This window comes from Lotus japonicus, chromosome 1 (assembly GCF_012489685.1).
Source record: "Lotus japonicus ecotype B-129 chromosome 1, LjGifu_v1.2".
Classification (NCBI taxonomy): domain Eukaryota; kingdom Viridiplantae; phylum Streptophyta; class Magnoliopsida; order Fabales; family Fabaceae; genus Lotus; species Lotus japonicus.
The window spans coordinates 133,992,105-134,014,530 of NC_080041.1; the positions used below are offsets into that span (position 1 = coordinate 133,992,105).

General features: G+C 36.7%; 2 protein-coding genes across 2 annotated transcripts; one reads left to right on the forward strand and one right to left on the reverse strand.

Moving 5' to 3' along the window:
- The first annotated feature begins 916 nt into the window (after positions 1-916).
- On the forward strand, positions 917-5,115 carry LOC130732733 (zinc finger protein GAI-ASSOCIATED FACTOR 1-like). The gene is made up of 4 exons (XM_057584724.1): positions 917-1,263; positions 2,106-2,502; positions 3,703-3,980; positions 4,140-5,115. Exons 1-4 carry the CDS (start codon positions 1,074-1,076, stop codon positions 4,931-4,933), a joined length of 1,659 nt encoding a protein of 552 aa, XP_057440707.1. The 5' UTR covers positions 917-1,073; the 3' UTR covers positions 4,934-5,115.
- Positions 5,116-11,236: 6,121 nt separating this feature from the next.
- Positions 11,237-20,148, reverse strand: LOC130731133 (homeobox protein LUMINIDEPENDENS). The gene is made up of 12 exons (XM_057583324.1): positions 19,780-20,148; positions 19,536-19,563; positions 18,950-19,080; positions 18,496-18,839; positions 18,313-18,406; positions 18,121-18,214; positions 17,131-17,294; positions 17,002-17,045; positions 16,760-16,845; positions 15,708-16,136; positions 13,115-13,665; positions 11,237-12,422 (listed from the first exon to the last, which is right to left on the reverse strand). The coding sequence occupies exons 1-12, from the start codon at positions 19,951-19,953 to the stop codon at positions 11,529-11,531; spliced, it is 3,033 nt and encodes a 1,010-aa protein (XP_057439307.1). The 5' UTR covers positions 19,954-20,148; the 3' UTR covers positions 11,237-11,528.
- Positions 20,149-22,426: the final 2,278 nt, after the last annotated feature.

The window sequence follows — 22,426 nt, forward strand, 5'->3', positions numbered from 1 at the left end:
CCTAGCTACTGACTCTCCCTTCAATTGCCATAATTGGTAGAGGTAATGCTACTTAACTTATTGCATCTTTGATTTCTATGACATGCAATACCTTCAAGGTATTGCTCACAGGGAACCTTACAAAGGGTCGCACATCATCACCAAAATCATGCATCTTCATTGTTATGGATTCCTTATCCCTTCTCTCTGCTGTTATTTTTTCTATGATCAATTTGTAATGTGTCAATTGGCTCTTATTCTAGGTTAAAAATGTCCCTAGAATAAACTTTGGTAGCCAAGGCAAGTTTAAAGCTGTAAATAATCTCTTGCATTTAAGGGGGTTGAAAACTCCCGTTAAAAAAAGCTTGCGGATAAGGGAGGTTTAAAACCCCCGCTAAAAAACGCCGCTAAATGTATATGCAGGTACCAGGGTTTGCTGAAAAACGCCGCTAATAATTTGTGGCGAGTGTAACTTCGGGATTTTTCAAAACCCCCGCTAAGTAACTCGCGGGGGTTGAAAACCCGTACTAATTGCAAGAAAAAAACCCCACTAAAAAACGTTTTTTTTGTAGTGATGTAGTGGTGCAGATTATTAGTGAAAGTATTATGATATATTCATACACCAATTTTTAGTAGTTTTGGAATATTTATTTCATTCACGAAGTAATTACTTTTAACTTAATGATTTACTTTCAAAAAAAAAACTTAATGATTTGTTTCTCAAGACACAAGTATACAATTTTTGCATATACATGGATCAAACATTCTGTAGATATATATGAACTATGAGTTAAATGGAAAAGAAATATATTAGTTGTTGTTTAGGATAATAAAATAATACCAAGAAGTTAGGGGCATATACCTACTAGTTGTCTTCTTATGAGCATTATATATAATTATATAAGGCCAAAGAAGACCAGCTTCCAAGTTGGCATCATGGAAGCAATAGCTTTCTAATTCTTGTTTAGAGTGCACCAAAAGAACAAGCCTCAGCTTTTAGTGAATTCCATCATTAATAGCAAGAAATTAAGGATCAAAGGAAACACAGAAACATAAGCTTCTATTGTTTTTTTTTTCAATCTCCTTCTATTTCAATGTCAAATATTTCAGGTGATGATGAAGGAAGTTTCTCATCAGGAAACAATGGGGAAGAAGTTCATCAAGAAACCAAGCAGCAACAGCTACTAAACCAACTCCATGACTCAAGTTCAGGAGCTTGCAATAGCAATGACTCCACTAATCAACAGCAAACCAAGAAGAAAAGAAACCTACCAGGGAATCCAGGTAAATACATTCAAGTGCTAGTGTACTACTCTTTTGACTTCAACTTTTCTTGATGTGCATGACAAATTGGTGAAAAGGTCATTCGTTATTTGTAGCTTCTATGGTTATGTTTTGGAAATTATCTTAATCAATTCTGCTAAAAAGCTACAATAAGCATGTTTGGGTCGATCAACTTCTTTTTCTCACAAACTATCACGGAAGTTTTTCTCTAAAATTAATTATGACTTCAGAATCAATTAAAAAAATGATTTTAAAACGTGTAAGTAGAATATCGTCGCAAAGCTACTTGAGTGAACTTAGAGAGAACTACGTGATTTTGGGGCGTAACATGGCCTACTAAAGTGTTTTCAAACATGCAAAAAGTGTAGGTTCTGAATATTGTGTGTCAACACCAATCCAAACACGAAGCTACAAAGTAGAGAAGTCTATGTAAGCTTTTGACATGCTGAATTTTGCTTTGAAATCTCTACTGGTAAAATTCAAGGCAGTCGTCTGCAAACTTCAACATTGAATTATAGGCTGCTAAAAGGTAGTAGCTTCCAGAGATAACAAACAATAGCTGTAGATCATTTATTCAAATTTTGTGCAAGCTCTACTCTTACTAAAAGGTTAATCAGCTCAATTTTTCATAAATTTCATAAAGAGGAACATAGCATATGTTTATTAGCTTCTTTTTCATCGGGATCAATTCTGCAGCTGAGAAGCTACTTACAAAAATTTCTTCTGGTTTCAAAATCAATTGTAGAAGAGTTTCTAACATATACTTAATTAGTCTATAGATGAGAACTATATTATTTTATTTGCCAAAATCCTACTACTGATGGGTGTATTTGATGAAACAGATCCTAATGCTGAAGTTGTTGCTTTATCACCAACCACATTAATGGCAACAAATAGATTCCTCTGTGAGATCTGCAACAAAGGGTTTCAGAGGGATCAAAACCTTCAGTTGCACCGAAGAGGTCACAATCTTCCTTGGAAGCTCAAGCAAAGAACAAGTAATGAGGTGAAGAAACGGGTGTATGTGTGCCCTGAGCCATCATGCGTCCACCATAACCCTGCTCGTGCATTAGGAGACCTCACTGGCATAAAAAAGCACTACAGCCGCAAACATGGTGAGAAGAAATGGAAATGTGACAAGTGCTCCAAAAGATATGCAGTCCAATCTGATTGGAAGGCCCACCAGAAAACATGTGGTACTAGGGAGTACAAATGTGATTGTGGAACCATATTTTCCAGGTATAAAGAACTTACATTTTCAATTCAAGATATACACACCAACAATGACACCTCATTTTTTTCTCCACTTCATTTCCACTTATTTTTATTTATATCTCTCTCCTATTATTATCTATCACATATTATAATTTCTCTCTCTTACCTTTTCTTTTCTTCTTATCTCTCTCATCTTCCACCTCTTTCCACCTCTAAAATGAGGTGTGAAAGAACAATTATTCTTTCTCGTATCTTTACAGATCAAGTTGTGGAATAGTTTATTAATGACATGTTATCAAGAGTCTATCATACTCTAATAAGTACTTAAATTTCATTATGCGCTAGATGAACTTGTCTATTATTCACGTTTCAAGTACTATGAACTCTTGTCTTACATAAGGGATGCGTGTTAAAAATATAATATTAAAATCTTGACCTAATAGCTTAAATTTTTGTGATTGTTGGAAAAATATTCATGCATAATATTACTCTCAATTTAAATATCTCATATCAGAGTACTAGTACTAAGTAATTAAGAGTGTGTTTGAATTTATTCTCAAAAGCACGTTTTTATGCATTCACACGCATTAGAACTCTTGATTGTATATTCCCATCGTGCAAACGTGAAAGAAGCTCTAAGCTTTCGTTGGCATTACGTTGAGCAACATAAACAGTGACGGACGGATGCAAGTAGAGTACTATGAGGGCAAGTGCCCTCACTTGAATATAGAAAAATATATTAGAAAAAAATTTGAGTAGTTAAAGTATGTGGTTTTTTATGATTCATTTGGTAAAAATTGCCCTCACTTATCACATTGCTAAGTGTCTTTACTTATGTCTCACGTTGCTAAATGTCTTCACTTGAGTAGTAAAAGTATATGATTTTTGGTGACCCATTTGATAAAAAATGTCATCACTTATGTTTTATTTGGTAAAAAATGTCATCACTTCTAATAGTATATGTTAATTTTTTTATTACGAATTTATATGTATATATTATCTCCACTGCATAAAATTTTTGGATCAGTCACTTAACATAAATGCAATCATTACACCCCACGGATAGAAAGAAAGAATAATAGTGAGTGAGAAATAACAAATGTAATATATGATGAATGCAGTAAAAGAGAAAGATTGAGAGAAAAATTGGATTTTTGTTGAGTGTCTAACTATACGAAACCTTTAAATTGTGTTCTTACATACCCATTTCTGTTCTTCGTGCAGGAGAGACAGTTTTATCACCCACAGAGCATTCTGTGATGCATTAACTGAAGAAAACAACAGAGTGAACCAGGGATTAACTAGTGGCATGCCACAAAACATGCAAAGTCAAATGCCGGATCTCATGTCCACTATGCCCCTAAGAGGAACTAGCTCCAACACTGCATCAGAATTCAATGACTATGACCCTAAGACCTCACTCAGATCACCAACACAAGAGCTCGTCCCAACGCAGTTCAGGTCCATGAGTATGGGTGGTGGCATGTTCTCCACCAATGCAGGTGCACAAATTAGGGACATAACCACATACATTATAAATGACGCAGTGTCTCCTAAGAGAAATCAAAATTCCTTAATTTAATCAATTAACCATTGTTAATTTTATTTGATTTGTTAAATTTTGCGCTCCCCTTACCAAAATTTTCTGGTTCCACCCCCAGGCGCACTTTTTGGTGGTCCAAGAAGCATGCCTCCCTCTTCTTCCAGTCTTCAGCTTAGTTCACACACCGCCTCCGGCATCAATTACTTGCAAGACAGCAAAAATGGAGGACTAATGTCTGCTACAGCTCAGATGTCAGCAACAGCTTTACTTCAGAAAGCAGCACAAATGGGTGCCACTGCAAGCAACAGTGTTAACTCTCCAATGATGCAAAAAAGCTATGTTAGCAGCATGGCTGGTCCTGATCATGTTTCTTCCATTACTAGACCACAATATTCTGGTGCCATCTTGCAGCCGCAAAATCACCACTCATATGACCACTTCCCTCCACAGCCTGATCTATCTAACATTGGTGGAGGATTCACCAACCACTTGTTTCAGAAAGGACACCAAGAACTCTCTCAACTGTTTGATACTAACACTAGTGGAACAACCACAGTTAATGATGATGTTGGAAATTTCAACCAAATGTCCATGAGAAGTGAGCAAAACAGAGGATTGATGAAGAGTGTGGAAGAAGAGGTTTGTGATTTTACAAGTTTGATCCATGGAAGAGATGTGGCAGAAGGTAACCATCACCCAATGGAGCCAACAAGGTTTGGAGGGAGTGACAATATGACAAGGGTTCATGACTTCTTGGGCATAGGGGGTTCAACTTCAAGAGCAGGAGTGACTTTGCAGCATGAACCTCAGCAGCAACAGCAGCAGCAGCAAACAATGGAAATTATGAATCACTTTCATCACCATGTTCCACATGAGGGTTCAGCTATGGAGAAACCCATTTGGGATGTTTGAGAGCTGGCACAAAACATGTTCCTTTAAATTGAGTTTGTAAGACTTATAAAGGTTTTAATTACACATAATTGGTCAGGAAAGTTTGGATGGTTTTAGATAGCAGCTTAATTTGAACTACTCAACAGTCAACACAGATATTGTAACTCATCCATTTGAACTACTCAACACAGATATTTAGCCAATCTATCTATTACTTAATAAAGCTGAAGCAGAGAGAAAGTTCCATTTCACTGTTCATTTGGGAGAGCTCATCTCCACCCTTCAAGCTCTTTGAATTTTAAAAAAAGGTCTCTCGGTTGAAGTTCTAAAATTAAAAAAGATAGCTTCTTAACCTTCAAAATTTTAAAAAATTTCTCATAAATTATTACACTTTTGAAACTTGAATTTTTGATTGTTAGCAAATTTTCACTTCAAGAAGTAAAAATTTAAAATTTCATTACAATGATGAAATTAAAATTCTTTCTTGCTTCTCAAAATTAAACCCCCTGTTTCCATGCTTGCTTTGTCGTTGGTTCGTGGTTCTTGGTCGCAATTTCATGTGTATGCCGCGGTGTTGCACTCTATAAGGTAGCTGCTGCAGAAGGATTGGCAGGTTGTTCTTCACCATACTCTCCGGGAGGGTAATGCTCTTGCTGACTGGCTGGCCAAGCAAGGTGTTGCTCTTCGTGCGTCTCTGGTGGTTCTGCACATGGCTCCTCCCCCTGTTCCTCATCTGAGGCCTTAGTTATTTTCTTTCTTTTGTTCGTTTTTGCGTCATCTACAAAAAAAAAAAAAAAAAAAACTCCCTATTTGCAAGTTCTCATTTTACTAATCGTGTGCCACCTTTTTTTTTTTATGGAGCATGGTTAAAATTATTGAATGGGCTTACTTATAGTACAATTATCATATTATGATTGTCAAAATAAAATTGGGAGTTTTACTTTTCCTTAATAGAATTTAAATCAGAGATGTTCGGATACTCTCATTTGAGGGATCATGATCCATTGTATATCACATATTCACATTAAATGATCAGTTCCCTAATTACATTGAATTTGTATGTTATGAATTCATCTGTGGTGGATATGTACAAGCTGATTTTTTTTTTTTTGACGTTTACAAGCTGATTTTAAAAGTAGTAATTTGCCTTTACTATATATAATTCGTTCATAGATGAAATTATATTTCGATAAATAAGCAATTTATCGAACTATTAAAATATTTGAATCTATTCAAAGAATTAATGGGGAAGAAAACACATACTCTTACGATATTAAAATAGTTGCTTTTTATTTTATTTTATTTTATGAAAGAGACTAAGAAAGAAAAAATATATAATTACTTCTATCTATATTTATATTTATGTGCAGAAAAAAAATCAAGTCTATATATATATTCTATCATATCAATTTTGTTGAATAGATAAGCATATAATGAAAATACTTCATCTATATAGGATCAATGTACATCTTTATAGAATCACACACTTAGATTAAAGGTAGAGGTTGGCTTGAACGGTTAAGATATTTGATCGCCTCTTCTTTGATATTTTATATAATACAATTGGAAATTGATTTTATGCATCACGAACATATGATTGGAACTGTGAGCAGACTGCCAGTATTAAATTGCTTAACTCATTTTAATAAATTTTAGAATTAAGTTTAACAAATTGTAGAATCATTTCTCAGTGCATCGCACGGAAAAGGGCACTAGCCTAGTTTCTATTATGTGTCTGCCTTTGATTTTTGAATTAATAGCTAAGTTGAAGGCTTTCAAGCTGACAAACTGACTCACTCAAGTGTATGTGTCTCTATCTTAAATATGTCAATAAAATGGGGAAAATTCAATACAGAATTATGTAGGACTTTTTTTTAACCCTTTTTGTGAAAATAAAAAAATATTAATTTATACAAAAATATTTTGATAGTGATTTGCTAATATTTCATTATACCTAATCTTGATGGAAAAAATATATATTAACTAAGGAAATAAAAAAAAAACTATTTTGGTTGAGTATTTGATTAAAAAGAAAAAATTATTTAATTTAATATGACCATTGAAATGAAATGTGTCACAAATCACAAAGAAAACGCCATTGTAGGTGGGACTGCTACAGTGGTGGATGCAGATGCTGATTCGAGAGGGAAGGAGCTGATGGTTCTGCCGAAGGAGTTATCAGAGTTTTATGGCGTTTTGACTAGGGCGAGGAGCGCCATCTTAATGGGGAAGCGATGTGGTATGAGGTATGACTACATGGGCGACGTTGCCCACTACCACATAGCGGCACAAATCAACGCGCGCAAGTCGTCTTTGGGGAGCTGAGGTAGATCTTTGGCCTAGTTCTTTTAGGGTCTTCAAGTTGGCAACTTCTATAGGGAGTTAGGGACTACAATTTGAAACAAGGTAAGCCTTAATTAGGGATTAATATTTGAAAAACGCTAAACTTTAGGGACTAAAACGTGAAGCAGCCACTATTTACTCTCACATCACCATACTTCTCGTCATCATGATATTTCTCTGCAACATCTGAACATGGTAGTATGCTTACATAAAATTTTAATGGCCAAACTCATATTTACATGATCAAGAAACCCATTGTAATGATATAAACCACATTGTACCATAAAATTGACATAACTCATCCAAATCCCAAATAACTCATCCATGATGCCTCTAGTACCTTTAACATGTAAAAATCACTAAAACCTGAACCAAAACGCCATGCTCCGGCGAACATTTTGAACCTGCAACTGCCTCTTCCTCTCAGCTCGTGAAGACCCAGCTTGCGATCCACCACCTTTGATTTCGTGAGGCCAAGGCGAAGCCGACCCTGTACCCCGTTTCCTCCGTCGTCGCGCCGGCCGCTGCTCGCCATCATCTTCTCCGGCAAGCTTCGCCGGAGCACGTTCCAGAACTCGGTAAAAAGACCCTATCCTGACACTATTTTTTACTCTGAGTTCAAATATCATGTTTATTTCATAAAGTTCGAAGCTTTTCCTTATGAACTGAGAGCTTTTTGAAATTTCGGTTTTGCTCTCATGCATGTTCTTTTCTTCATGATCAAGAGGTTCTAGACTATCCTCTTCGTTCCTGGACACCTAATGATCATGAAGGATACTCTTGCTTACTGATTTATGTAACAAACAGGTCCAGACTTGGAAAAGAGAGATGAATACAAGTTCATCAACCTCTTGCTCTCTTTTTCACGTCAAGAGAGGAAGGAGCACGAACCAGGGGCTCTAAGCCTCTGGTAGCTTCATATTACAGCCCTAAATGACTTAAAATCTTCTGTTGTTGGTTGATTGTGAAAAGAGATGAGTTATTGAGACTTAAACAAGCTTAAGAATGTTTAAAAATTGATTTAAAATGGCTTATTTTACTGAATGAAGTTATGTGCAGGTTTGAATAGCTAGGGTCCAGTTTATGAGACCTTGATACGGACTGAGAATCCATGACCATAGAGATTAATTGATTTATTATGTTCAGACCTAGATGATTGGACCTTAAATGACTTGTAAAAAAGGACTTAAAATGGACTTAAAAATTAAAATAGCTTAATTTGGGATGAGTTTGTGAGCCGTTAATGAGGCTACAAATCACTGGACATGGGGACTGAGTAATGATTATGTTAAAGCCTTGATAACTAACCTTTGAAGACACCTTAAAGGACTTAATTTGAACTTGGATTGGAACTTAGAGCTTGATTGTTGATTAAATTTTGTAATTTGTGTATGTTGCAGGTCAAGAACAACTTCTTTCAATTCCTCTTGGTAAGGGGAGTTATAGGCTGCGAGGATATGATGATTATATGATTCTCTGTCAGGAGGATCGCTCTTAATTATATTTAGTAGCTGTTGATTATCTTTTGCTATTCGATATGGTTGTAAATTAATACAGGTTGTGCATGGATACTTGAATGATTGGATGATGCATTAGACAGGTGCAGATTATATCTGGAGATTCAGATATCAGAGAAAAGAATACAGGGGATTGGTCTTGAAAGCATAAATTGACAGGAACCATGGAATGGTCATTCAGTGATCAACAGATCAACTTTCTATTTTCAAGCGAAGGCTTTTGCATTTAGGAAAATTTAACTAGAACTTAATTAGGTGATAATGAACTTAGATTAAAGTAATAACTGTTTATGCATGAAACTATGTTTTTATAGTTAATCACTGAATGACAGGTATTTCAGGTTTGGAAACAGGATGCCTTCAAGATAACTACTCAAAAAGGAGTAACAGAACCTTGCGAGGTTCCCGACAGGATAAGGGGGAGATGGTTGAATGATAATTGAATAATTTACATGCATCATAAAACGTGCAGGTAGGAACGTACGACAACTTCCACCTGAGACCCCGGATGTGCACCTGGTGTGGATGTCCGAGATACTTGAGGTGGCCCGTAAGACCATGTGTGGCAGTGGAAGTGACACACTAAGAAAGTATTCAGACTCGGTAAAGAGTGGGTCGGGGGCGCCATATTCCCGAGTGACGTTCCGAAGTTAAGGCTTTGTAAGCCAATGGGCCCAGCATACATACGGATTATAAACAGTTGACGCGGTGGCATGCAGAGCATAAACTTTTATTTGCTTTATATGATTTATTTGAAGTTATTTGTGTTTGCAGGATGATGATTGATTGCTAACTGAATATGATTATTTGCTTGACTTCTGACTGATATATCATATATTATTATATCTAAGTTGTTCTGTAACTCACCTTTACGCTTTATTTTTGATAGATAACCAAGATTTAGCCGGAGTCGATGGAGTTCCCGATTGAGTCGATAGTAGCAGACTTTGTGGTGCCTGAGGGATGGCACGTTAATCCCGACACAGGCATTTGTTCGTATACCGGGATGTCGATGTTCTGGTACTCCCATCCGAATGGCCCTCCTCCGGGCTATCCGGTCTCATTCCCCAGGATGTTTTGCTTTTACATGCCTCCACGTTTCTTGGCACAAGAGGATATGGAGGATCCCCCTCTACCGCCTATGCCTACATTTGTCGTTCCAATGACAGCTGTGCCACCACAGCCACAGCCAAGTCCCCAGCCAGGTGTGCCCGTAGAGAATGGGCATGTGGAGAATGCCCCTAGTAGCAATGGAGTCCTAGCCAATGGAGATGTGAGGAGGAGGGAGACGAGAGTCAGGAGGTGGGATGTAAGGCCCACTGATTTTGATGATCTTAGCGACTAGAGGGATGGCTGGTGCATGACAGCTAGCTTTATCAGCTGCCTATGGAGGAGTAGAGTTGTGATGGCGTTACTTGATGTTCTGATAATGATGTAGTTGAGCTATTTTGTTGTTTCCTTGTAAGATAAGCTCAGCTGTAGTAGGACCTTGATAACTGATGTATGATATGATGTAGTGATGTATGGAACTAGTTGATGGGCATGCTCTGTAATATAGCCCGATGCGATGATAACTAGTTGTTGTGATGTAATATATTGTGTAGGATTATGTCTTCTCAAGCCTAGATGTTGATACCACTTACGCTTACCTTTCCGCTACGCTTAGGAGATCAAGTTGGGAAGACACAATACCTTAGACTAAGAAGAAGTCTAGTATTACAAGAGGATAAATGAAGTAGGAAAGAAAAAAAGATATTCTCAATTGGAATAGGAGATAAAGGTGCCAGAGAGTGTCGATGTATTAATACAACGTTGGGTCTCTCTCTAGCTGAATGCTTGGAGTTGCGCCCTCACAACTTGCGAAGGAGGTCCATATTAGTGTCTTCAAGGCCCATAAGCGCATGCCAATATGAATGAAATTATGAAAAGAAAGCAAAACTGAAAGAAAAAGTGAGAAGGACAAAGAAAGTCATTTTAATTCTCATGTACGTGTCCCTAAATGATAGCTCAAATGGTAAGAGTTAGGGGACATATGAGTTGAATGAGGGAGGTCCAGGGATCAATCCCTGGAGGGTGCAATTTATCTTTCCAATGTACAAAAAAAAAAAATTCCCATGTACGTGATTTGATATGCTCATAGAATATAGATGGTAATGGACATCCATCAGCATTTCTGCCCAACTTAAAATGGCAATTAATAGGCAGTTAGAAAGATATAGTAACTTAATGAAATGGACTCCTAGGAAACGGGATGAAAATAGTCAAAATTCTAAGTGTGGGATTCATGTAGGGTGGAAACAAAGAGACGAAGGACCTCCGGAGAATTGTCTCAAACAAAAACTACTATATCTTTCTAACAACATTACCCTTGGGAAGCAAATGATGGTAGGGCATAAGCCCACAAGGGTTCCATATTTTTTATTTTGATATAAATTTGTTAAATTTGTATTTTAGTATTTTATAATTAAATAATAAAATGAACGGTCCTTAACTCTCTCATTTTCAAAAGTACCTGAACAAATGTCTATTTTACAATTGACAAATAAGTCAAACTCACGATATTCTGAACACTGCACCCGCTGTGAGTATAATATCACACCCTTATCCAACAACCACCTCAAAGAGAGGTTTAATCCCATGTCAGGTTTTCCAATCACCAAAAGGAAAACCATTCTTATCAGCATCCAACTCTACATCCAGAAAATTAATGAGTCAGATAAAATCCCGCTATGACCAAATCAATCTTAACAAATAGATCATCGTCTCTGATCATTCCACCTTTTGTTCCCATGCCTGTCAGGGCCCCAGTTTCCAGAAGAACCCCGTTGCCTTGACCATTCATGTCTAGGATTTCTTACATTATTCATTCTGGACTCTGGGAAATTTCTACCTGGAACATACCTAGGATTTCTAGTTGGACTATTTTCCGGACTCCATGTTTCGAAACCTTCACTTCCATCATTATTTCTATCATAAGAACCAGATTGCATGGATTCCCCAATCAATGTGTTGTAGTTGTTATGAATTCTTTGAGAATGATAACTGGATGACACATCCTGCCTTTCTCTCCACAAATCTGACGGACCAGGTTTTTCAATTTGTGGTGGATAGGACTGGACAGGGTTACGATAGGAAGGTTCAGTGAAATGGGCCTGATGGAGCAAATGTGGATGATGTCTTTGTTGTTGTGTGGCTGGGTGAGATGGTGTTCTTGAGGTCAACATGAAGGATTGTGGTAATGAATTAGACAAACCTTCTCGTACACTCAAATTAGCTACTGGTTTTACATAACTCCTGGTATCAGACCGCAATTCTAGATGCGAATGTGTCTCCTGTAAGTTAACTGAAGCCGCATTTGCAGTGGTTATGTTCTTCTTCATGGTTAAACCGAAATCCGAGGATTGTGCTTGTACGTGCACAGAGGAAAGAGTGGGTGCTGGTTGCTTTTCAGGAATGAAATTAGCTGCATGAGGCAGTGAATATGGAGAAACTGCTGAGCTTGTGAGATGATTTGAAGGTGGAACCACAACTGTTGACTGTTGCCTTAATAAGTTGGTGGTGGCAACTGCAGCAGAGTTCTGGATAATTCTGTCAGGCGCCATACCTCGCCGTGTAAAAGGATTCTTTGATGCTTCTGTGCTCCATCCATTCTGTAAAGTTGATAAAACGAGAAACCATTAGTTAATGCAGCAAATCAAAGACCTTTTTAATAATTAATTACTGCATTAATAATTTCAAAGCTTCTAGCATGTTGACGACGTCGGAAATTGAGGGGCCCTACATTAATAATTACAGTTTTTTCCATACACCCCCACCTTCAACCTTTCCAAAAGTTAATTTCCAGAAGCTAGTAGTTTCCAGAAGCTTGCAGGAGTGGTGTGAATGGAAAAAAATGGTGCAAAAAAGAATCCTAAAGAAATACGCCTCATACTAATTGTTTACTCTTAATACAAGTAGAACTACTCCATGGGAACCTTATTGGCAGCACGAACAATTGTTTTACTAAACCCATTGGTTGCCTAAATTGGCTATTAGCTAATACAGAACACTTTTTACGTGGTATCTAAGAACTTCACCGTGTAACATATTGACAACAAAAGAAAAAAGAAAAAGAAATGAAAAGAACTACGAACTCATTTTATTTAGATCTCAATTTTGCACCACAGTTAAAAAAACTCATTCCCCCCAACACCCTATTCTAGAAGTGCTATCTGCTCTCCACTCTCAGCACGTGCAGGCCAACATGGCAAAAGTGGGGTGTGAATGGGAATGAAATAGGAGGCATCAGGCATGATAAGATCTTTGACAAATAGTTGTTGCAGTATGAACTCAAATCACGCACCGTTCTTGGATCATTTGAAGGAGTTGGAGATGGGAGAGAAACTTCCACCGTCTCCGGAGACTTTGCATTATTGCTGAGATTGCCATTTGTATTTTCACCTAAACCCAAGTTCACACTACTTCTCTTGATCATGTCAAGCAGCTTCATTGTTTCCTCATTTGGTATGTTACCGGCTTGTCCAGAAGTTAAGGCAAATACCAACTCCGGATTTTTTAGCAGTACAGCAAGCAATTCTAAATCAGGTTCGGCCGGAGCTGCGTTGCCAGTTGAGGATGTGGACGCCACGCTTTGAACAGCATGAGTTGCAACATCATTGGGGGTAGCTACTACTTCTGCACTATCACCGTCTGGTAGCTGTTCAATAGGAATTTCTGGTGTCAAGGTGTCATCATAATCCATTTCGAGGTCCCATGGCTCCTTCGGGTTGGATGGCATCTCTTTGATAGTCTGATAAATAGTGTCTTTTTCCCTGCGGTGTCTGTTTGTCTGGACATCAACCTCCTTGCTATTTTCACCATTGCCAACTTTCCAGGTATCATTAAGTTTCACCTCTGCAAAAAAAGGAAAGGGAACAAAAAAGGAAAACTTTGAAAACCGAAGTAAAATTGACTGAGCAGTGAGAGCTGGTAGAAAGCCCTTGGTTAGACGAGTAACAAGAACCACAAAAACGACAGCAGAAACACAATTTATATGGCAATTCAACTTCTTCCAACAATTAGCCCATAAGATAGGCACGGCAGCCATATTCTAAAGGTTAGCTAGAAACTTGTTCATGACCTGTTAACCTGGTAAGTATCAAATATTCTATCAGATCATTTGCCCATTTTATTTATTACAAGTTTTACAAACTTCCATAATGAACTTCGTAATGAATTATCAAGCCCAAGAAGACGAGTTAAAAGAAATGTGTCTGGCCACATCCATTTAATATGACACAAATAAATGACAACACAGTCCCTCATGAATTTTCAAGGACTGAAGATTGGCGATAAATACACTCTAATTTGTTATTTGCAGTCACCAAAAGAAAATGGACAACCACTAGCTGTTTACAGTCCATGAATATTACAGCCAACAAAAACAAGTCATCGATGCCAATCAAGCCTCAGATGGGAACAGAACGGTGCTGGAATTCTTATCATGGTAGGATGTAGTTTACATATCCACTGAGTTTAAACCTTCAAATATTACTATTTGACCAAAAATAAAAACTTCAAACATTACTCGAGAATTTGCAACAATACTTCGTAACCTATGTCGCTTTGTACTAAAAACATAAAAAGAAGACGCCATGAATAAAATCACAAACTCCTTCATACCACAGATAAAGAAACCATGCTCCACCCAGATCTGTGATCATGATAGCAAGTTACAAAATATAATATCTTAAATGCTGTTAACTTGGACGGGGAGCTCCACATGGAAAAAAATCCCTTCTGGGTTTCATAACCAAAGCTTCAGCATATTTTTCACTCATCAATATAAAAGAATTGATAACTAAAATGTCTGAGACCGGATGGAATGGATAAAATCAACTATACAAGTTCTTAGTATTCTCAAGAATGTTTTATGTTACTTAAGCCGTGTCGGAAAGTTAAATCCCAGCTACATTTTGAGAAATTCAAAATTGTGTAATTTCATCTTTTACTTGGGCCGAAGCACATCATACATAACAATTGCTACTATACATCAGTAACTCAGTCATGAATTGATTCAAATGAAAATTTCCCTGTTGACTTGCCCATTACGCAATAATGGGTTAATACTCGTCATGCCCAAACCAAAGTCATCCATGCATGAACTTTCATCACATCAGTCATGGGAAGAGAACATCTATCTGCGATACCTGAAATTTTTTACTATTGCTTCTAAAAAATCAGATACTAAACTATTGTTTTTAGAAATTTTGTAGAAGTTATCAACATGCTGTTGCCAATTTGTAAAACCAAACCTTTGATATCACTTTTCAATATTTACGAACTTGCATAGCTTGTGATAGTCAGTATTAAGACTTCGAACGAGAGGTTTAAAGCCCATTTATTAGAGGTTAAAGACCATCACACAATTTTAGCACAATTGGACAGATAACGCGTTGGGGGGAAATAATTTGAACCGTTGACCAGTGTTTGGGATATAATGGAGGATCCTAAATCCTGAAGCAAATCGTGTTATTACTTGAGTCTAAAATCCCAAGGGACTCATTTGTACAGAAATCTTCTATAAATCTATTGAACAATACTAAAACTATAGGAGTATACACAACTGTTCAGTATACCCAAGCTACTTACAGAGTGAGGTTAGACCACAACTCTTGCCCTAATTATATAAGGTAATAAAAGCTGCAAAAAGGGGATGGGTCATTAAAGAGTTAGCTACAAAAGTAAGAATGAAGTGACCGAATTGTCCTCAAAGAAAATTTGCAGGTATTTGACTAAAATATACCATTTTTGAACTCAACATCAGTAAATCTCTTAATATGGTCTGTTTTAAATCTGTGTTTCATTCTTTCTCCAGCTGTCAGAGTTTCACCAATTTCTCTATCCTAATATTATACGTATATTATTGACAGAACAGCAAAAAGCGGCAAATGTACCTGCTGGTGTTTTCCACGGTATTTGCACCCTCTTGCACTTCTCCCACGGAGATTCCTTCAAATCCATTTTCAATTTAGAATAAGAAGCATCCAGCCTGATAGTGTTTTTAGAGGGAAGAACCGGAGGCTTCTTGTCTTCTTCAATTTTGGGTGGAACATGGACTTTAGAAGAGGAAACTGCAATACTGACCTGATTTGTCTGAGGTTTATTCAGACTAACAATTTTTGGTTCTTTACTTTCTTTTGAAGAACCAGTTTTCCCATACTTACTCTGCATAAATGATGCACGCAATTTTGCTTTCTGGATATCATCAGCAGACATGGGACGACTTTGACTTACAGGCGCTACTCTAGCAACCTGTGGGCTTCTGCTCACTGATTTTTGGCCCGGCTGTTCCACCAATTGTACTTTTCTGCGCTCTCTGGCATCTGTTAGAGGAGGTTAAGTCTACATATTTCATGACTAAAATTAAATGGAACTACAAGTTTGTTGAGTAACCAACAATTTTGGTCCTTGATAGGGCCAAATTGATATCATTGAATGAAAAAAAATTATCAGTTGAGGACCAATTTGGTGTTAATGTTTCAAGGACCAAATTTATGTTCTAGTTTTTCAGAGATCAAATAAGGGACTTGCTCCCTTATTCTTTAGAGGGCTAGTTTCAAGCATACATAATATCAAGAAGCATTATAACCTTTGTTAATGAATCTAAGCCACAACGTTTCAAGAATACCAGAATACCAATCTGGAATAGCCAGATGTAATGGTCCATAAGCAGCTAGTGCGGCTAACAAGAGTTGAAAGACAGTTCAGTTAAATCATTTGGTCAACACACCAAAACCACTGCCAAATTTGCTCATTTGAAAGTAAATTAATGAACCTTATATCATCACTCACCATTTAAAGGTTTTAATTTGCATGTACTTGGTTTGATATGATGCTTAAAGAATATAGATGTATTCAATATCCATCAGTATTCTGCCCAACTTAAAAAGGGGGATAGGCAGTTAAAAAGATATAATCAACTTAATGAAATCAACTCCAAGGATACGAGATGAAGATACGCCGAGGGTGGGCTTCTTATGAGAATCATCTGAGGGTGGCAAAAGTTTCAGAGCTTGAAGAGGTTCCAGTTTCCTGAACAGAAGGGAAAAAATGAATCTAACCATTCACGCAACTAGCAAAAGCAGAGTCAATTGACTAGAATAGGTACAGCACAAAAACCATTAATAGAAAGACTTATTCAATAAAAAATGACTGAAGGCTATAAAGCAATCAACAAGGACCACCAACCTGAAATTATCCGAATATTCATTTGAAGGAGCAAGGATGTCTTCCTGAAAGCAAGAAAGGAGTACTAAGAAAAAAGCAAACTGAAAAGCCATTGCCATCTGAAATGTATACGTTTAAGAGAATGCTTACAGGAAGATCAATATTTGAATGCCATGATTCAGAAGCTTGCCTATGAGAAAGCATCATCTGTTTTTCACCAGAAGTTTTAACACCATTAGGTTTCTTTAATGCTTGGTTCCTTGCTAATAGTTTGCTCCACTTGGATAACAAAACCCTTGCCCTGTTTGATATGTCTGATCCTCAAATCAGGGAGATTATCATTCAGAAACTTTATCAAGTTTGTAAAATTATTAGTTTAGTAAGTGATGACATACAGCACCCCTCAAAATTAATATTTGAAACTAATTATATCTATTTAACAAAATGTTGAAAATGAAAAGGCTGAAGAGTGTAACATCAATAGAGCTCAACGTGACTTTAATAGCTCAGAAAAAAATTAAAACATCTCATGTCTTAGTTTTGGCTGTCTGATACAAAGTGGCAGTTATCAATTAAAGGAAGAATAGATTTGAGTTTCAAACCCGACCTTCCTCCTCTCTATGATTCTATCTTGTGATATTTAATATGTATGATATCATTAATAACAAGAAATTGACCGCAAAAAATAATATGAAAACCTAGACTATGACTCTATCTTGTGATTTCTAATATGTATGATATCATTAATAACAAGAAACTGACCGGAAAAAATAATATGAAAACCTAGACTCAAAGCTTAAAATGAAAATAAAATCTCAAACACTAGTGTCTCCTAAACATCCCACAGAAAAGTACAAATCTGAAACATAATGAAACAACCATTACTAACTACTACGAATTAGCCATGTTATTGTTAGAAAGGTCCTGAGATGCATACAAGCACATGTTAGTATTTCCTACCACAAGAAAATATGACCGCTATTATATATCTGTCCAGCGTCGCCGATATCTATCAAACACATGCAATCCAGTTACACTGCTACGCCCAAACTGAGGGCCATAACAAAGGAGGAGTGTATAAGGAACAAATGACTGTGTCATGTTTGATACTGAAATGGGCCTGGAAAAGATAAAACAGACCTTGTGTCCTATAGAAGCGTAGTCCATTAACACTCTGCAATATAGCTGATATGTGTGCTGGAAGGGCTTTATGTAAAGGCAAATGACAAAGTACCTGCAGACCAGTTAACCAGAAAGTTCTATATTATTTTATTTTATTTATGTGACACTTTCCGTAAAAAATCCAGACATTGTAAAAAGATCCAGATTTACCTTCAAGATAAGAAGAAGGACACTTGTTTGCTCTTCAACAGCTGCTTTATTCAACCAAGTTGCTAAACTCATTGCACCCCCTTTCGTCAAAAACCTACAAGCATACAACAGAAGAAAAAAAAATCAGAAAATTAAAATAACTATAACCCAACAAAACCAGGCTACTGGAAAAACTTCACGCACCAAGACAATACTGAGAAATTCTGTATCGTCAATATCCACTCCATCAATTTCTCCTGCCCAGAAAATGTTTCCTCTTTCTGAATTAGACTAAAAATGTTCTCAACAAAGTGTTTATCTGAGTCATCTAGGTCAGACAAAGCCGCTTCCTGTGTTGAACAAGATGTTTCTTCAGCATTGGTGGAGCCAGCAGTGTCTAAGAGAGGTGGATTTATTGGTCTCACATGATCGGAGTTTATTTGCTCACCATGAGGCTCTTCACAAGAACTAGACCTTAATGCCCTCTGCTTTGACAACTGAACTAGTCTCCTCACTCTTGAACGTTGACTAGTGAAGAAGTCACGAACCTGAAACCAAAGTATACAGACTCATTAAAGTTAATGCATAACAAGAAGTAGGTAATATAGGTCATTCCATCACAAAATTGTAAGGAATAAACATGAGTAGTAATTAAGACCTGAGTGACTGTGACACCAAACATAGCACTGATCTCGCGAGATTCTTTCTTGCTAATTGCATCCTTAATGGAAAAAACTGATTGCATGTAATTTACAGCCTTGGGATTTAACAAATCCCTGGGTCTTTTTCCTGCGAAATTGGATTAAGCAGAAAATTTTCAATGGATCACAAATAATGCTCAAAATAAGGCAGATATATTTGGAGAGGGGGAGACATAAAAACAAAATTTATGTCTCTATCCACTCATACCATAAGCTAAAGTCAAGGAAATATCTAATTTCCGCATTGAATTTTTTCGTAATGATGAAAGTCAAGATTGGATGAAGATTAATATTGGATTTCAAAGAGTAAAACAATATAACCAATGTACATGTGAAAGATACAAGTCATCAATGAAGTATAACCAACAATAATACAAAGTTACAAGGACCAAATTGGATGCCACCAAAATAAGCAATATCAGTCATATGTGACAGAAATTTAAAATCTAAAATTTCCCTAGAGGGTTAGGCCCGGAAATCTTAAGCAAGCATACAAGTCATTGTCAATGCTAACTAAATTTCTAAAAAAAGTAAAAAACTTACCAATTTTTATTGACAGAGCTCCAGCTGCCTGCACCAAAATCAAAGAAAAATGGATCAATCTAACACTCTAATCATAAGGCAAATTGATAAGTCAAATGTGCTCACAGCTAATCGAATACATGCATAGATGGACCAAGAGGTTCTTGTCCTAATTCTCATTAGACATGACTCAACAATGATGCAGTAATCAAAATTGGCGGCATGATAGGTAATGGAAAAAGAGCGAGAGAAGAAGAATGCAGACCATTTCTTGGGAGAGAGGATTGACGCCGGTGAGGTTGCATTGCGTGACAACGATATGCTGAAACTGGTCGATCTGGCTTTGGAAGAGTTCTCTCTGCGAAGCCAAAAAACTCTGAAGCGAGTCGACGGTAGTCCCAATCTCGAGCTGTGAGAAATCGTCGTTCCAGAGGTCCATCGTTGATGACGAAGATCTCCGCCACACGCATTTAACTTCAGCGGAGTCGAATCCGATATCTCTCGGCGGTTCACGGTTGGGAGCGGAGCTGATTAGGGTTTGGTTTAGAGAGAGAGAGTCAGATAGGATTCGGAGCTAGACGGATGACATGAGAGAGAGTTAGGCCGTGTTCGGGTTTCTGATGAATTTCAGAAATTACTTTTGACGTTGATTTTATTTTAACAAAAATACTATAATACTACTAGTTTTTAATCCTGTAAAAAAATATATGTTGCGTGGTAAAAGGTTTACCCTGTCATTGGCTCACATGGCAATTTTACACAGACGTAGGTAATAGTAATACTCGTTCCCGATAGTTAGCTCAAGTGTTAAGAGATAGGAGACATAAGAGTTGAGTGGAATGGATCATGAAGGATCCAGAGTTCGAACTCTGAAGAGAGACTAATTTACTAACATTATTAACAATTAACATTTGCCTATAAAAAAAATAACACACTTTCACGGATTTATATCAGAATTCTCTTTAATTATCTTCTTTCCCCACTCATCATAGGCCAATTCGATCATCTAACATCCACCACCATTGCCTACCACCACATAACCTTCACATCCTCGTGGTTGGTGATAGTGGTGGAGGTTGAGTGGTGATTGGATGAGACGGTGAAAGAGGATGAGGAAAAGAAGGAGAAGTGAATGACAAAAATGATTAAAGAAAATTTAAATAACTAAAAGTGATGTGAAAAAATTCATGTAGACAACTTACATCTCATTATAATTACCATGTGGATTGATGATATGGTAATTTCTTTTCATGTGATCGTCATTATATCATATCCTTATTTAAAATAAAAAAATATTTGTAGGTAATTAAACGCTATAGAAAAATATATATGGTCCATTTTAGATGATTCAAGAGTATTAGGATGGAGACAGGTAACTCACATGATTGAATTAAACGTAATTGTGGGTGAAAGATTAAAATTCGAACCCTGAAGAATGATAATTTGAACTAATTTACTAACAACTAAGTTTGTCTATAAAAAAATTGATCCATTTTAGATTCAAGAGTATTAGTATGAGGCTAAAAAAGTATTTAACCCGACTATAACTTTTGTCCCTATAAAATTATCGAGATTTGATTTTAGTCTCTCATCATAGTAAAGTATAAATAACATCCCAGCGCTAGAAAAATCGCATATTTTAGTTCTCATTTAAGCCGGAGCTGTAACGAACTTTCATTACGTGCCCGACCAAGCTACATGCCACGCTCACATATAATTTTTAATTCATTTTTATTTACACATATATGACACGCTCACATGTAATCACTTAAATTCGCTAATGTTCTCCAACATTCAAGAATTTTCTTAAATTTCTATCATAAATCGTGAGTGTCCATGCCCGTGTTCATCAAACTTTTTTCATTAAAAAAAGGTTTAAATATGTTTGAGGTTCATATTTTATAAGAGGAATCAAATTAAGTTTTTGAATAAAAAAATTCTTCAAAATGTTATACTTGAATTTATTTTTTAATCAAATTATGTCATTTTGTCCGCGTGACATCAATTTTGACTAGTCAACCGTTTAGAGTCTGTTTGGTTTTCAATTGAGTGAATGTGAAAGCGTGAAAACACATTCACTCAACCCAACAAGTGCATTCCGTGGCTGAATGTACATAAGGAAATCATGATATTGAATTTTAATGTTTTAAACAGACTTACTAACTGAAAAACAAACAGACACACACTTAACAATAAGTCAAATCAGCTAAGGATGACTCCGTTGACTTTTGTCACATCAATTCTAGTCCCATAAATTTTTGAAGTCATATTTCAGTCCTTTCATCCACCTTATTCCCTCTTCCTCGAAAACCCTCAAACTCCCATTGCTAAACCAGCTTTCCCCTGACTTGCACAGCAACATGTTTCACCCATTCAATTTCTTATTCTCCACCAATTCTGTCAACTCCTTCAAACCTCCCTTTCCCTTCCTTCCCTCTCTGCAACCTCAACCAAACCAACCAACCACTTTGAACCAAACTTAGCAACACTACTTCAAACACACTACTATCGAGAGCCAAGTTGTGTTCGGTTGCTTCACTCAACACGATCAGGCTTCGTCCTCACTGCCTCAGAGCCACTCAACCACCACGCTTCCATGACTATGCTCTGTAACCTCTCCCTGAAAGAATTCACCGCCTCAACCAGAAAAAACTCCAATTCCAACATACACATAAACCTCACCCCATAAACCCTAATTCAGAAACCCCAATTTAAGATATGATATTTTTTTTCATCTGATATCTTTTTTTTTTTTGAGATAAAAAGATCCTTGTTATTAATCATGCAAAGTAGCAACATCTGATATCTTCTATAAGTTTTTAAATCAATATTAGATGAAAAAAATCTTTTTGAAATTTAAGTAGTTGTATTCAATCAACAGATTCTATCTCGTAAGATATATATTGTTTAAT

Coding starts and splice junctions, on each gene's coding strand:
- LOC130732733 (XM_057584724.1), top strand. CDS start 1,074: ATGTCAAATATTTCAGGTGATGATGAAGGAAGTTTCTCATCAGGAAAC. Junction 2,503..3,702: donor TGTGGAACCATATTTTCCAG/GTATAAAGAACT, acceptor TTCTTCGTGCAG/GAGAGACAGTTTTATCACCC. Junction 3,981..4,139: donor CATGTTCTCCACCAATGCAG/GTGCACAAATTA, acceptor TTCCACCCCCAG/GCGCACTTTTTGGTGGTCCA.
- LOC130731133 (XM_057583324.1), bottom strand. CDS start 19,953: ATGGACCTCTGGAACGACGATTTCTCACAGCTCGAGATTGGGACTACC. Junction 19,564..19,779: donor ATCCTCTCTCCCAAGAAATG/GTCTGCATTCTT, acceptor ATTTTGGTGCAG/GCAGCTGGAGCTCTGTCAAT. Junction 19,081..19,535: donor AGCTCTGTCAATAAAAATTG/GTAAGTTTTTTA, acceptor CCAATTTCGCAG/GAAAAAGACCCAGGGATTTG.